This window comes from Pezoporus flaviventris, unplaced genomic scaffold, assembly GCF_033815535.1.
Source record: "Pezoporus flaviventris isolate CSIRO_AGI_PZ_B2104156 unplaced genomic scaffold, CSIRO_AGI_Pfla_v1 ptg000023l, whole genome shotgun sequence".
Lineage (NCBI taxonomy): Eukaryota > Metazoa > Chordata > Aves > Psittaciformes > Psittacidae > Pezoporus > Pezoporus flaviventris.
Window position 1 is genome coordinate 13,138,372 of NW_026892571.1, and position 12,701 is coordinate 13,151,072.

Below are 12,701 nucleotides of genomic sequence, written 5' to 3' on the forward strand. Positions count from 1 at the left end.
GAAGATTTGTGCTGTGTGACCTTGATCGAGACAAGTTCATGCCACATACAGTGACACAGCTGAAGCACTGGGCAAAACACGCTTGTCTGGGCACAGATACCACCCAAGCCCAAAACAGCAGTTTCCAGTACAGACCTGAACAGGTCCAGTCACTATCACATTTATCTTCCGTATTTGTCAAGAAGCTGATGACCACTTTATAACACTATCCCTGAGTCTTTTTTTACCTTTGATGAACTACCTCCCCAATAACTGCCCAGGAGTTTTATAAAGGAAGAAAAAATAATCAAAACATCCAAAAACCCATCAGACTGACAGAAGTACTTCAGCTTTCTCACTGGATACTTTAAAATGCTTGTGAAAACTTGCTGTTGGGCTTGTTAACTTTTCCTCAATTAAACCTCCCATTGCTGAGCACAGCTCACAGTGCTGCTCTCTTCAGATTTCCCTGAAGCCTTACTACACCTTCATGCATACTTGTTCCTTCTCCAGCTTCTGACATCAGCACATACATACATGAGTAGCGAGTTTACAGTGCCCCCAAACGTCACTCATAAAATCAGCATCATAGAGGTGCCACTCTCGCTCCCTCCTGGTGATGGCTCATTTAAGAATGTTCTTTTATTGGAGGTCACAGTAATAAATTATCATCTGCTAAAGACTTGTTGAAGTTAGCATGGCATTTTCTGTCTGAATCCGTATCAAATACTTAACTGAAGTGTAGATGTATCACTTGGCAAGAAAGCATGGTGGAATCAATCCCCCCAGATTTTATTTATATACAGAACTTGACAGTATAAAGTTTTATCTCTAGATCTTAACTGAATTTTATAAAGGTTCAGACAGGTTTTTATAGCAATGTTTTAATGCTTCTATCACAGAAATCACTTCAGACACCAGTGCCAGGCAGAATAAGCCAGCTGAAGCCCCTCATCTCACCAAGTCTCCCATCTTTGTATGTTACTGACATGACCATGGAGCTTCCTTGGCCAGCACCATAAGAATCCATGATAGGTGATGCTTAAGAAGGCAGAAAGGGGTACTAAGGAGTAAGAGGAATGTTGAAAAGCAAGTCACAGTCTTCCCACATAGTATTTTGAGAAAGAAAACAAGAATGAAAAGCAAGAATCTTGCTTTTTTGACTGAGAATTTTAAAAGCCAGGTCTGTTTATCTAAAGGAGCGTCAGGGCTCCTTTTTGCTGCATAACAAACAAGCTGGGAAAGACATCAGTGACATTCTCACTTCTCTCCCCACCTGCAGATTCACAACTATAGTGATGATATATATAACGACACAACCTTGTCTTGGAGGTCCAGAAGGGACCAAAGCAAAATATAGAGCATGCAGGAGAAACAGGCCCTGGAATAAAATATCTAGAAGGCAGATTTTACATGCTTAGATGACAAGGGCTTATTAAGCTTGGCTTTTTTTGCAATTCCTTAGTCTTCTCCCAGATCACTGACTCCAAAAAAAGATTAAGTCATTTAAGTTTGCTACAACTTGTAAGAGATTCAGTATGACAAAAGAGTGTAAGAGCAGCTGGCAGAGCAAAGCAGAGCTGTTTATCACAGCACAACAGAAACAGTTCTTCAATCCCCCATCAGGGACTGCAGAGATAGTTTTATCAGGAACATACCTTTCAGAAAAAAGTTACTAAATCGGAGGTTTAAAGCAGGTAGTGTGTCTGAAAATGCACTGCAGAAAACCAGACTGCAAGCAAGCACCCATTAACAATCCCAAGCTATGCATGTACTGCTTGTGTAACTTCACAATCACTCTTTAACATCATGAGACCTTTTCTCTGGTAGCCAAAAGAAACAGCTGTATACAACCTTCATTAAGACACAAAGCTAATTTGTTTCCTTACAGGAACTGTCCCTTTGTCATCATTCGATTACTGCTCAAAGAAAATACCTGTAAGAAAAGCTACCGCTGGTTGGTGTGGTAAAAAGACCCAAATTTAAGCAATTTATCTGACATTCTAATGTTCTCAGAATGGAAAAGGTCTAAATATCAGACATTTACATAAACAAGCAACTACTCATTCTTTTTATGCTGATGTCATTTTATGCTGATATTTTTATCCTGATGATCTCTGGCCATCCCAGTTGAAAATGTGTCTGAGTGAAATGAGATTGCCCCCTAATGACCTCAGCCTTTTTCTCTCCAAAGAGTAATGATAAAAATGGAATTGTTTTCAGAGTCTGGATTTGTATATTCAACAAGCCATTCCACATTAAATCCATCAAGCATCTTACTTGCCTCAAAATTAAAAAAGCAATTTGTTTCCAAAGCAGAACCATTAGTTCACTCTTCAGCAAGACAAGCTTTTCTCCATACTGTGCCTGTTGCCCACACTCAGTTTCCAGAGAACAACCTGAACCCCATGCACCTATCAGACTGTTAACGCCATGGTCAGAATAAAAACAGTTCCAACACTTGAGTTTTCATTGCCACTTCCCTCTCTGACAAACTAAACATTGCCACCTAGTGACTGACAAAACCTGAACTTTAAATGGGTTTTTATTCCCCACTCCCAGACACAATGCCCAAGATGCATAGCAGACTCTAAGAAAAAACATGACAGCCCAGATAAAGAAACCATAAACTGATGCCTGATAATCTCAACTATTATTGTTACTTGTTTTGTTCCATTGTTGTAGCTACTTTGTCAAATTTTAGCAATTTTCGTGCAAGTCTTGGTCTTGCAACATGGCTGTCAAGCACCGATTTTTACAATAAAACACCCAACCATACATAACCAAGACAGCTGCATGAATGTAGGACAAACACAGCTCCTGTCAAGCTTTATAACAGCACTGTATACTCTAGATCTGATAGTCCAAGGTAGAGCCTGAATGCTCTGGTTCGAATAACTCAGAAAAAGTAACATCTGTTGCTGCTTTTCCAAGACTTTTCCATACCTATGGCTTAACAAATAAGAACAAAAACCTATGACCATTCTTGCATCATCCAGCTCCAACATCACCAAAGATATCACTAAAGCATTATTTTAATTATTCTTTTACATAATTACATTATCAAACAAATACCTAGACAGTCACAAAAGTTTGTCACAGTGTGTTAACAAGGGTTCTACTCCGCAGCTGCTGCACGTATTCTTTGGCTTGGTCAAACCCAGTCTTTGGTGGCTCTGGAGGAGGAGGGGGACCTTCCACCAGCTTCACAAAATAATGGCACCTGACGATTTTCATGATGCCAAACATGCCTTTGGCATGGTAACGAATCCGCTTCGTATAGCGGCCTCGGCCCGTCGTTGATTCGGCTGAAAGAAAACGGCAGGAGGGAGAGAGAAGAGTGTTCAGTGACTCAACTACTACACATCTGCAAAGAAATGCTGTCTTGCCAGTGTATTTTTCATGGCTGCATATGAAAAGTTAATTCTACTCAGGATTCCCTCCTCCATCTTTCTTCTACTACAGTTAGCAGATTACTGCTATAGAGGAGCCTGTTAGTTGAATTAACTCTCTTCAGGAGCATCAAAAATGTGAATTTAGAAAGTATGCATGCAAAGATGAATGTGTAGTAAAGGAAAAATACAAAGGAAACCACACTGAGCACTGACTGGGTTATACAGCTCTTCTGAAAGTGGTATTAATTTCACTGCTTTTCGGCAATTTGTCTCATGAATTCCTGCAGAAGTCTTACAGAATTCATTTCTCTCCTTTCTCCCTTTATTGCATTCATCATGAGTATTTTCATTATCTACACATCCAGTCCTGCACTAGCAGATAAACCTTCTTATGGCAGAGGCCTGGAAGGCTCCAAAGACTTCTAATCAAATCTGCTCTCCAGTCCAGGTTACTTGAAGCTTATGAGGTCAGCTTAATAACATTTATGCCATATTTGGAAAGATGGGACTTTTCTCCCCTTTGGGAAAAAAACCACCTACAAGTAAACATTTCTCTAACATTTTTTAGACAGCACTGTAGTTACTACAAACTTATCGTGTAGTCATCTAGAGCAAAGCCTTTTTATAAAGAAATCTACTGTCAATATTCATTTATACTGTTTCAAACAGAAGTTTAGGTTCCCATCCTGCAAATCTAGTAGTACTAAGCCATGGGCAAAGCTTCCAGCATCTACATCTACTGGCAACAATAAAAAGTAGTAACTGTTTGCTTCTTGTTGTCTAGTCTTTCATGATCATGTCAATCATCCTCCTCTTCAGGACTTTCTGTTCACATAGAGAGCAGAAATTCAACTTTAAGACGAACAGGTCTTAAAAACAATGCATCCAGGTGTCAGAAGAACACCAGTCAGACACCAACACAAAGTGATGGCTGAAGGCTCAACCACCTCACTAACTTCTGTACACTTGCCTTTCATGTTTTGGTAAAGCCAAGTGTACTAGAAACCATCCTCCATCACTTCAGCTGATTTAAAGCAACAAAACCTCACTTGAAAGAGCAGGGAGGAAAAAGTACCTATATGTAAATTTGATTTGAATTCCACGTTGTGCTTTTTTACTGCTAATTCCTGAGCTTCTAACAGAACCTGTAACAAAAGGAAAAGAAATGGAAATGCTGAGTAGGAATTTAAGCAATGCTATTTCTTATCTCCAGATAAGATGGAACAAATTGCAAACTTGTAGAATACTTTTTCTGTTAGTGCCTTAGAGATCTATATTGTTAAAAGACAAGCATCTTGCACATAAATATGTTCTTTGCATACAGAATGAAAAAGGTGCAGGACAATTTTATTACATTTTTGGGAAGGAAAGGGAGTGGAAAAGATGGTTTCCACCAGCATGTATCAGCCTTCCATCCATGGACCTTTGTCTAATTACACATCAGACTGGAAACAAATTCCATGACGGGCAAAATGAGCTTAGGCCATTCAGTATTTTCAGCTAATACAGTATCCTACTTGGTCATTATGATGCCAGAAATCAATACTTTGGCCAAGAAAATGAGTAATTTGAGACTCCTAGTAACTACAGTCTATGAAAAGCTTTCATGCCTTTACAGAACCTTCCCTGATGGTTATCTTTCATCTCTCACAACTTTAAGAACCAAAGCACATACATGTAGGAACTGTTAGTGCAAGGATTCTGCATTGTTTACCATGAACTTAACACCAAACACTGTTAGAGAGGTACCCAATGTAATTTATTATTATTACAAGTTAAACCAGCAGCACAAAGGACCTTGGCATATTCCTAAGCCACAACATTACATGACTGCTACAAAAGCATTGTTTGACTCTGCTCCCAACGAGCTTAACAGAAACAGAAAAACACAGAAACAACTCCAAACTTCTGGTGATGGGTATTGATTTGAAAGTTTTCTTGAAACTAGGAATGTTAAAGAATCCTACTGCATACCTCTTTGATCACCTTTGCTCCCTTTTTATCACTGAATTCCAGCTGAGCCAGAGCCTGATCAATGGACATCCCTTTTATCTGAAATCAAAGTGTTAAAGTTAGCTTCTGCAATTACAAACATTTCCCTTCTCTTATTCAGAAGACAGTATTGAAATTATTTTGCCATTATAAAAAGCAAATCAAAAGAACTTCTTTAATTACCATTTCTTCAATGTAATAAATACAGAACTTCTGAGCTAAGTATTAAAAAAATCTTGATATTTAATTATGTTTTCTTTAAAGAGAAAACTAGTCCATTACTATCCTTCAAAGCTCCACTTGCCAGCTACTACTAGGCAGAAGCAAACACAAAAATGCTTCCACAGTGCATGATCTGCACCTGATCCTGGGTACACATCTGAGAGTGTAGTAGGATAAAGCAGCTAAACCAAACTACACACAGCCGCTCGCCTGCACAGATGCATGTTCTTCCCCAGGACTCTATTACAAAGCTGCTGATTAGACTGTGCCTGAACAAGGCTGTTAAGGCAAATACAGCACTTGAATTTGGTGTTCTAACAAATACAGTACAAAGCACTTCTTGCTTACCAGTTTTGCTAGGTACCACATCTTATCTTTGCTGTATTTTATCTCCCTCCGACAGTGATATATTTCCTAGGTGCAAAAAAAGAAGTGGGAGGATCAGTAATTCTGCTGTGAAAACAAGAATCAAGCATATAAGCCTTACACTGTGTTCTTACTAAGAATAGAACTAATATGACTTCTCCTGTTATACCATGAACATCACAAATCAGGCACACTTTTGAAGCTGAAAGCATTAAAAAAAGAGAAGTAGCTAGACAATCACAAACTTTTTTTCATCATCTCTTCATTTCCTCCTCCCCACATTTTGAAGCAGTCTATGACAGACATGCCCATTCAGTCTAAAAAATACTACTCTTGCTGTCAAGTCAACTTACTGGAAGAGCAACTACACAATATTCCAGACTGAACTTCAATAGCTCTTCAGAAGTGAAGAGGGTTTCAAGTCTGACTGGCATGAATAGCTGTCTGAAAGACCCAGTTAACATTATTACTTTACTAACACGGATTAAAACTAGCAAGTTTTAACACCAATATATATGTTTGGGTTTTTTTTTAAAGAGGTGGCATTAGCTATGAACAGGTAAAAAACCCTGATTTAATAACAGAGTTGGTTGATAACTGCATTTTCACATACACTGCATTAGTTAGCACAGTATTTCTATGTCCTAGGCCATAACGTTCACAAAAGTGATAAATGCTCATGGCCCAGAAAAGCACATCCAAAAACCCTCTATCCTTTTGAGATGCAAACACTTCACTTTGCTGCCTAACAGAGGCCACAGCACATTAATTCTTAATGAAGAACAATTACAAAAATGCAATTTCAAAATACCCGTTCTTGAGAGTGAGGAAATACTGAACAATTAACCTAAAATTCTCCCAGGTTGTGCTATAAAGAAAGCAGCACTGGTTAACCCCTTCAGTGATCAAACACAGGACACTCAGTTTTCAAGCACAACTTAAGAGGCTTGCTCCTATTCACAGGTAACTGTACTTCCCAGGGACAGGGAGAAATAGGCATAAACCTGCTGTTATCAAAACCCAACCTATTTTGACTATATTGAAAAATGTGACCGGTTTATGTACGCTGACTTTACCAAAAGTTGTCTTGAACAGTAGAAGACCCTACACTGAGCATACAGGTAACAAAAGGATGTTTAGATTCTTTGCTGCAGTTTATGGCTTAGTAAAACACAAGTTCTTGTGCACCAGACTGAAGAAACAAGCCCACTGACAGCATATATAAAACAGTTTCCTAAGAAAAACACCTCAATAACATGCCATATCTGATTCACACATCCCTCCCCATAGAACCTTTCTCAGTACATATTGAATGTTTTGAGCAATGGCTATGACAGAAAACATCTGAAGAGCTTAGTTAAAGGGGAGACCACAACAACAGGCAATGCATTATATATTCTGAAGTCCGATAACACAAAGAAATTAAGAAGTGAAAAGAGCACGTCCTCTATTGTACCTACATCAAAGGCACCACTAGTTCCACTGCTCAAGGAAAGTTACATTTATATCTTTGTGCACAGAAGCAACAATACAGTGACATTCCTCTCTAGTTACTTACTGTCACTACAAACAGCGTATAATGACACATCCTTGGTAACTTCTACGTCCTTGTAGTTCAGAGACTTCTACATAGAGTGAAGCCTCAGCAATTTGCATCACATACTTGCAACGTGAAGCTCCAATATAATTTGTAAATGAGAAACATACAAATTGATGTTAACTTTTATAATACAAGTGTGTTAAACTAACTAAAATATTAAATAACAGACAAATAAACTATCAAACCAATGTCTTGTGGAGTCACTCAGAGACAATCACAATTTAATCAGAAGCAGCCAAACACAAACAGGTAAGTAAGTTCCCTGGGACATCCTTACAGCTGGTCTGCGAGGTTCTCCAGGCAGTTGTGGAGGGTAAACAATCCTGTTCTTTTTCTCCCACTTTCCAATTTGCTGCAGAGCTGTGCATGACGTGTGGATGCATGACAGAGGAAAAAGGCTACTCGCTGCTAGCCACCTGCAAGACAAGACCACAGTGTTTGCTGCTGAACATCAGGGCTCTTTGTCCCTACCCAGTTTATCTGGAAACTTGTGAACTTACCTGTCCTGACAAAGAGAACTGACACATTTGAGTACTCGCAAAATAAAACTGTTCAAGTCCTCTATAGCTTACATTGAAAGGACACTTTAATTCAGTAAGAAGCCTCAGGCTTCCTAAAGCAAACCATGACAGTGGTTTGGTAAGTGGCAGTGACATAGCATGAGGTTTCACATTCAGTGTCCCAGGACTGTCACACAAGGATGTAGTCACCTTTTTGTTCTTATGGAGGGTTTATTACTCCCACAAACCATTTACTTCTTTCCAAGACTGTCCAGTATACATTTACCTTTTACCTACAACATTTTGGCAGTAAACAGTTCATTTTTCAACTGTGGACTGAGTATCCACGAAATAATATAAGTTTATAAACCTTCTGAGATTTGAAAGGAAAGACAATCAAAACTACTTTCCAAATGCAATCACATCAATGTAAGCCAGTGACAGCAAAAACCTCCAGTTCTCAGTCGCTCACCTCGGATTCAGTAGAAAAACCAAGCTCTATTTTGCCATCTGCTGACCAGATAAAGCAGTACAGGGCAGCCACTTCTAACTACAGGAAACACACGAGCTCAAGACCAGACACTGTGAATTTGACTAAGGTTTGAACAGCTTTGTGTACATATTGATCAGTTTCAAAAGGCCGTTGTACACCTTAAAGGTTTCACATCCTAACAGTAGGGAGTAGCAGAATATACAGATTTAAATGTTACAGAATATATTTCAAAATATTTAACAAAAGCAATTTATTTGCTTAATACTTAAAATTTTCACTCACCGGGACAATAATTTATCATCACCAGACACATTAGCATCCACTAATACAGGGAAATATTTGAATATCATTTTTGTCCTTGAACAACTTAATCACTAATGAACTTCTGGTATTAACAGAACATTAATACACTTAACTAAAGAATCGTGCATTCTCCCCACCTTAAGGTAATCCAACCTCATATGAAAAGCAACTATCATAACGTTAGAACAGGACACAAACACTCATAAGCAAATGGTGACAAGCAACAAACAAAACCACATTAGAGATGGGTAAATAATGGGAACAGGAAATAAAGCTTTCTAGAAAGCATCATGCATAAGTAACAAGTGGGACATACACAGACTAGAAGAACTGAGTAAAGCATCATCATGTAACTGTTCAAATGCAAGTCAGTAAAGCACAGGAGACAAGATGCCTGTTTCTTCTTCCTTCAGTGACACAATGACTCCAATTTACCCCCACAGGCTCTAGGAAAGACCAAAGCTCTGCACTTTGAGAGCCCACACCAGCCTTTCTTCTGAAGTCAGGGATACAGCCAAAAGCAACCGATGCTCCTCCAGCACCACTCTGCCGTTCCTCCAGATTGAGGGGAAAGACCAGCAACTACAGAAAAGCAACGACTAGGGAGAACGCAGAGAGAAGCAACAGGCACTACATTCCCCTGACCTGCACCAGACACCACACCACACCATGCCACAAGCACACAGAAAGACACCTCAGGGGCACGGAGCGGCCTATTCCCTGCAGCTCCAGGATCACGTCAGCGCCACACTCACCTCTCCGGCCGCGCCAAACCCAGCAGACCGCGCACACAGGCGTTACCTATAAAGAACCAGCACGGGAACAAGCGAGGAATGAGCAGGCAAAATCCTCCTGACACCAGCGCTCTGCCCCGGCCCCTCATACTTACCCACACCTGCAGCCCACCGCGCCGCCATCTTCCCGGCCTCGCTTCACGGCAGTCGCACGCGCGGCGAGGCGCGTTGTTTTGCGACGGCGTGCGGGGCGCTTGGCGACAGCGCCCGTGCGGTGGGCGGAGGGGGAGCGATGGCGGCGGCCGGAGGGGTGCGGGTGCTGCCCGCCTCGCCCAACTGGTACAGCAGCCGCTGCAGCGACGCCAGCAGCGACGGCCGCCTCTTCGGCTTCGCGGCGAGGCACCGCGTCTGCCTGCTGGAGATCGGCGGCGCCGCACCTGCGTTCTACGGTACCGTTACAGCGGGATGCTGGGCCCTCAGCCTCCCTGGTTTATACGAGCGCCACGGGGCCGCGCTTCCGCCGGGAGCTGCCGCTCGGACACGTGGGGGGCGGCGGGACCCATGGAGGGGGGGGGGGGATGCTGAAGAGCTCACGGGGGTCTGATGGCGGTCTCTGTCGGTGCAGGAGAGCTGATCGGGCACACGGAAAGGATCTCCGGGTTCGCGTTTTGCCACTGCCCGGGGCAGAGTAGCCTCTGCGCCAGCAGCTCCGACGATGGGAGCGTCAAAATCTGGGATACGGAGACACTGGCTCCCGTGGTGGAGCACAGTCGGCACCAGGTGGGATGTCCCCGGGGGCCGCGGGGCTGGGGAGGTGGAAGAAGGCACAGGGTAGGGAGGGATGTTCGGGTCTTGCACACAGAGCGGGGTAATGTCGCTGTAACCACGGTTGAATTTAACCAGAGAAGCTGTGGTTGCCCCATCCCTGGCACTGTTCAAGGCCAGGTTGGACACAGGGCTTGGAGCAACCTGCTCTGGTGGAAGGTGTCCCTGCCGTGGCAGGGGGTTGGAACTGGATGAGCTTTAAGGTCCCTTGCAACCCAGCTCAGTCTGGGATTTGATGATTTCAAAACCAATGAAATAAATAACATTGAATGCTTCTCGCCAGCTTTTTGTTGTAGCCTTAGGCCAGCGTTTTTGTTACATCACCTTAATAAGCTGTTGGTTACCATCAAAGCCTCAGTAAGTGCCTGTGCTTGTAGCATGTACTCATTGCACTTAACCCAGCTTGCTTTAAATCTGTTCAGCAAGTTACTGTTCCACAGAGGAGAGACTAAGAACCAGCATTTGAACAGCTATCTTGAATCAGGACACCATATCGGCCAATGCCTAGAAGAACTGAAAACCTTTAGAACAAACTCAGCTGATGCTGAGGTGTACTTGCAGATTATTTTGTACCTCTTATTCCATGTTAGATGGTAGCAAAACAGCTTTGAAATGTATTCAATCCTCTTCTCTTCAGAATGCGATCTCAGCACTGCACTGGTCACCTCTTGTGAAAGATCTGATTGTGTCTGGTGATGAAAAAGGAGTCATTGTTTGTTACTGGTACAACAGAAGTGACAGCCAGCAGTTCTTCCCAGAGCCTCGGACAGTTTTCTGTCTCACTTGTTCTCCTCATCATGAAAACCTGGTGGCAATTGGGTAAATATTCATTAAGTTTCGTTTTCCATTTTTCTTCTGCAAGAACCTTATTGTGAATTTTTGCTGCACAGTTGTAAGGTTAATTTTAAGTGGTTTTCTGGTATAGAACAAACTAGAAATAACATTTAGATTTGGTAGACCTGCCAAACACAGAAATCTGTAACAGTGTAAGGGCCCAGGTTTGGTTTGCTGCTATGGAGTATCTTAAAACTCTAATTTTTTTAATTAGACTTGACTGGAAGCTGTATTACTAATGAATTGCTGACACTCTTTAAGCCAAATATATTGGTTCTTGAAAAAGCAGCTGCAGGTACACCAGTGCTAAATGGAGCTCCCCTGGACTGTTAGGCTACTGCTGCTCCCCTTGTGGCTTGTGATTTGGCTTCTCTGTAACACAGTAATGGTGATCCTAGTAAAGAGCTTGAAAATTGACTTAGGTATTATTCCAAAAGGATCCAAGAATCTTTTCATTAATTTAAATCTCTGGTTTTAGCTACAAGGATGGCATGGTGGTTATAATTGATATCAGCAGGAAAAGAGAAGTACTGCATCGGCTGAGAGGCCATGACGATGAAGTACATTGTCTGGCCTGGTGCCCTGTGTCTGGTGAAGAAAGGTTATCTGCTTGGCAAGATGAGTTCCCAGGTATGTAAAACTGATTAATAGTTTATAAAGTTGGGTTTAGTTTATGTAAATGTCCTTCTAGTACATTGAATTCCTTATAGAAAGTCAGTAAGTCACTAAGCAAAGTCAACTGGTAAATTCAGTAATGTATATTCTGCTAAAAATCAATATATTTTCAGGTAATTTCTATAAAGTTTGACTTTTCAAGTATAATAACATGACTTCAATGGTATTCAGTTGTTCCTTCAGAGGAAGGCGAAGTTCCAAATGGGGAGCTGACACCGGACACAACCACGAAGAAAGGTTGTTACCTGGCTTCAGGAAGCAAAGATCAGACCATACGAATATGGAGCTGCACTAGAGGCAGAAGTGAGTAAGATTGATAATGTGAGATAACAGGAGGTGGAAGAACTCTCTAAATGCAGCCTTGATTGGTTAACTTGATAGTTTAAAGCATGGGGAGCATACTTCAGATTGACATGACTTCTTTTTCTCTCTGAGAATGTTGATGTGTTTGATGTTGAGGGTCTAAATGATCCCTCTTGCTTCCATAGGTGTAATGACTTTGAGGTTGCCACCCACAAAGAGAAGAGGTGGAGCTGTTGATCCCACTGTTAAGGAGCGAATTTGGCTGACTGTTCACTGGCCGCCTGGTCATCCCACTGAAATTGTATCCAGCTGTTTTGGGTAAGTAAGGCACACAGATCCCAGCAATAGCTGTGGATTAATTTATTGAGCCTTAAGGAAGAACTGCGTAGGAAACGCTGACATCCCCTTCTTCCTTCCCAGTATAACTAGAGAGAAAACAGACCAAGAGTTAAAGTGTGAGTTCAGACTTCTAGAAAACTA

The 12,701-nt window shown here is 41.6% G+C and overlaps 2 protein-coding genes across 3 annotated transcripts in view; one reads left to right on the forward strand and one right to left on the reverse strand.

Annotated features, from left to right (window-relative positions):
- Positions 1-2,506: 2,506 nt before the first annotated feature.
- MRPL22 (mitochondrial ribosomal protein L22) lies at positions 2,507-9,842 on the reverse strand. Its single transcript, XM_061456859.1, has 7 exons — positions 9,740-9,842; positions 9,606-9,651; positions 7,832-7,970; positions 5,937-6,002; positions 5,349-5,426; positions 4,450-4,519; positions 2,507-3,287 (listed from the first exon to the last, which is right to left on the reverse strand). The coding sequence occupies exons 1-7, from the start codon at positions 9,765-9,767 to the stop codon at positions 3,076-3,078; spliced, it is 639 nt and encodes a 212-aa protein (XP_061312843.1). The 5' UTR covers positions 9,768-9,842; the 3' UTR covers positions 2,507-3,075.
- GEMIN5 (gem nuclear organelle associated protein 5) overlaps positions 9,810-12,701 on the forward strand; it is a 108,022-nt gene continuing 105,130 nt past the window's right edge. For both annotated transcript variants that reach the window (XR_009743996.1, XM_061456850.1), the window contains exons 1-6: positions 9,810-10,033; positions 10,210-10,364; positions 11,047-11,228; positions 11,722-11,873; positions 12,090-12,221; positions 12,407-12,539. Coding sequence is in view for 1 of the 2 variants with exons in the window: in XM_061456850.1 (XP_061312834.1) it covers positions 9,877-10,033; positions 10,210-10,364; positions 11,047-11,228; positions 11,722-11,873; positions 12,090-12,221; positions 12,407-12,539 (911 nt within the window). In the remaining variant the exon portion in view is untranslated. The remainder of the gene's footprint in view (positions 10,034-10,209; positions 10,365-11,046; positions 11,229-11,721; positions 11,874-12,089; positions 12,222-12,406; positions 12,540-12,701) is intronic.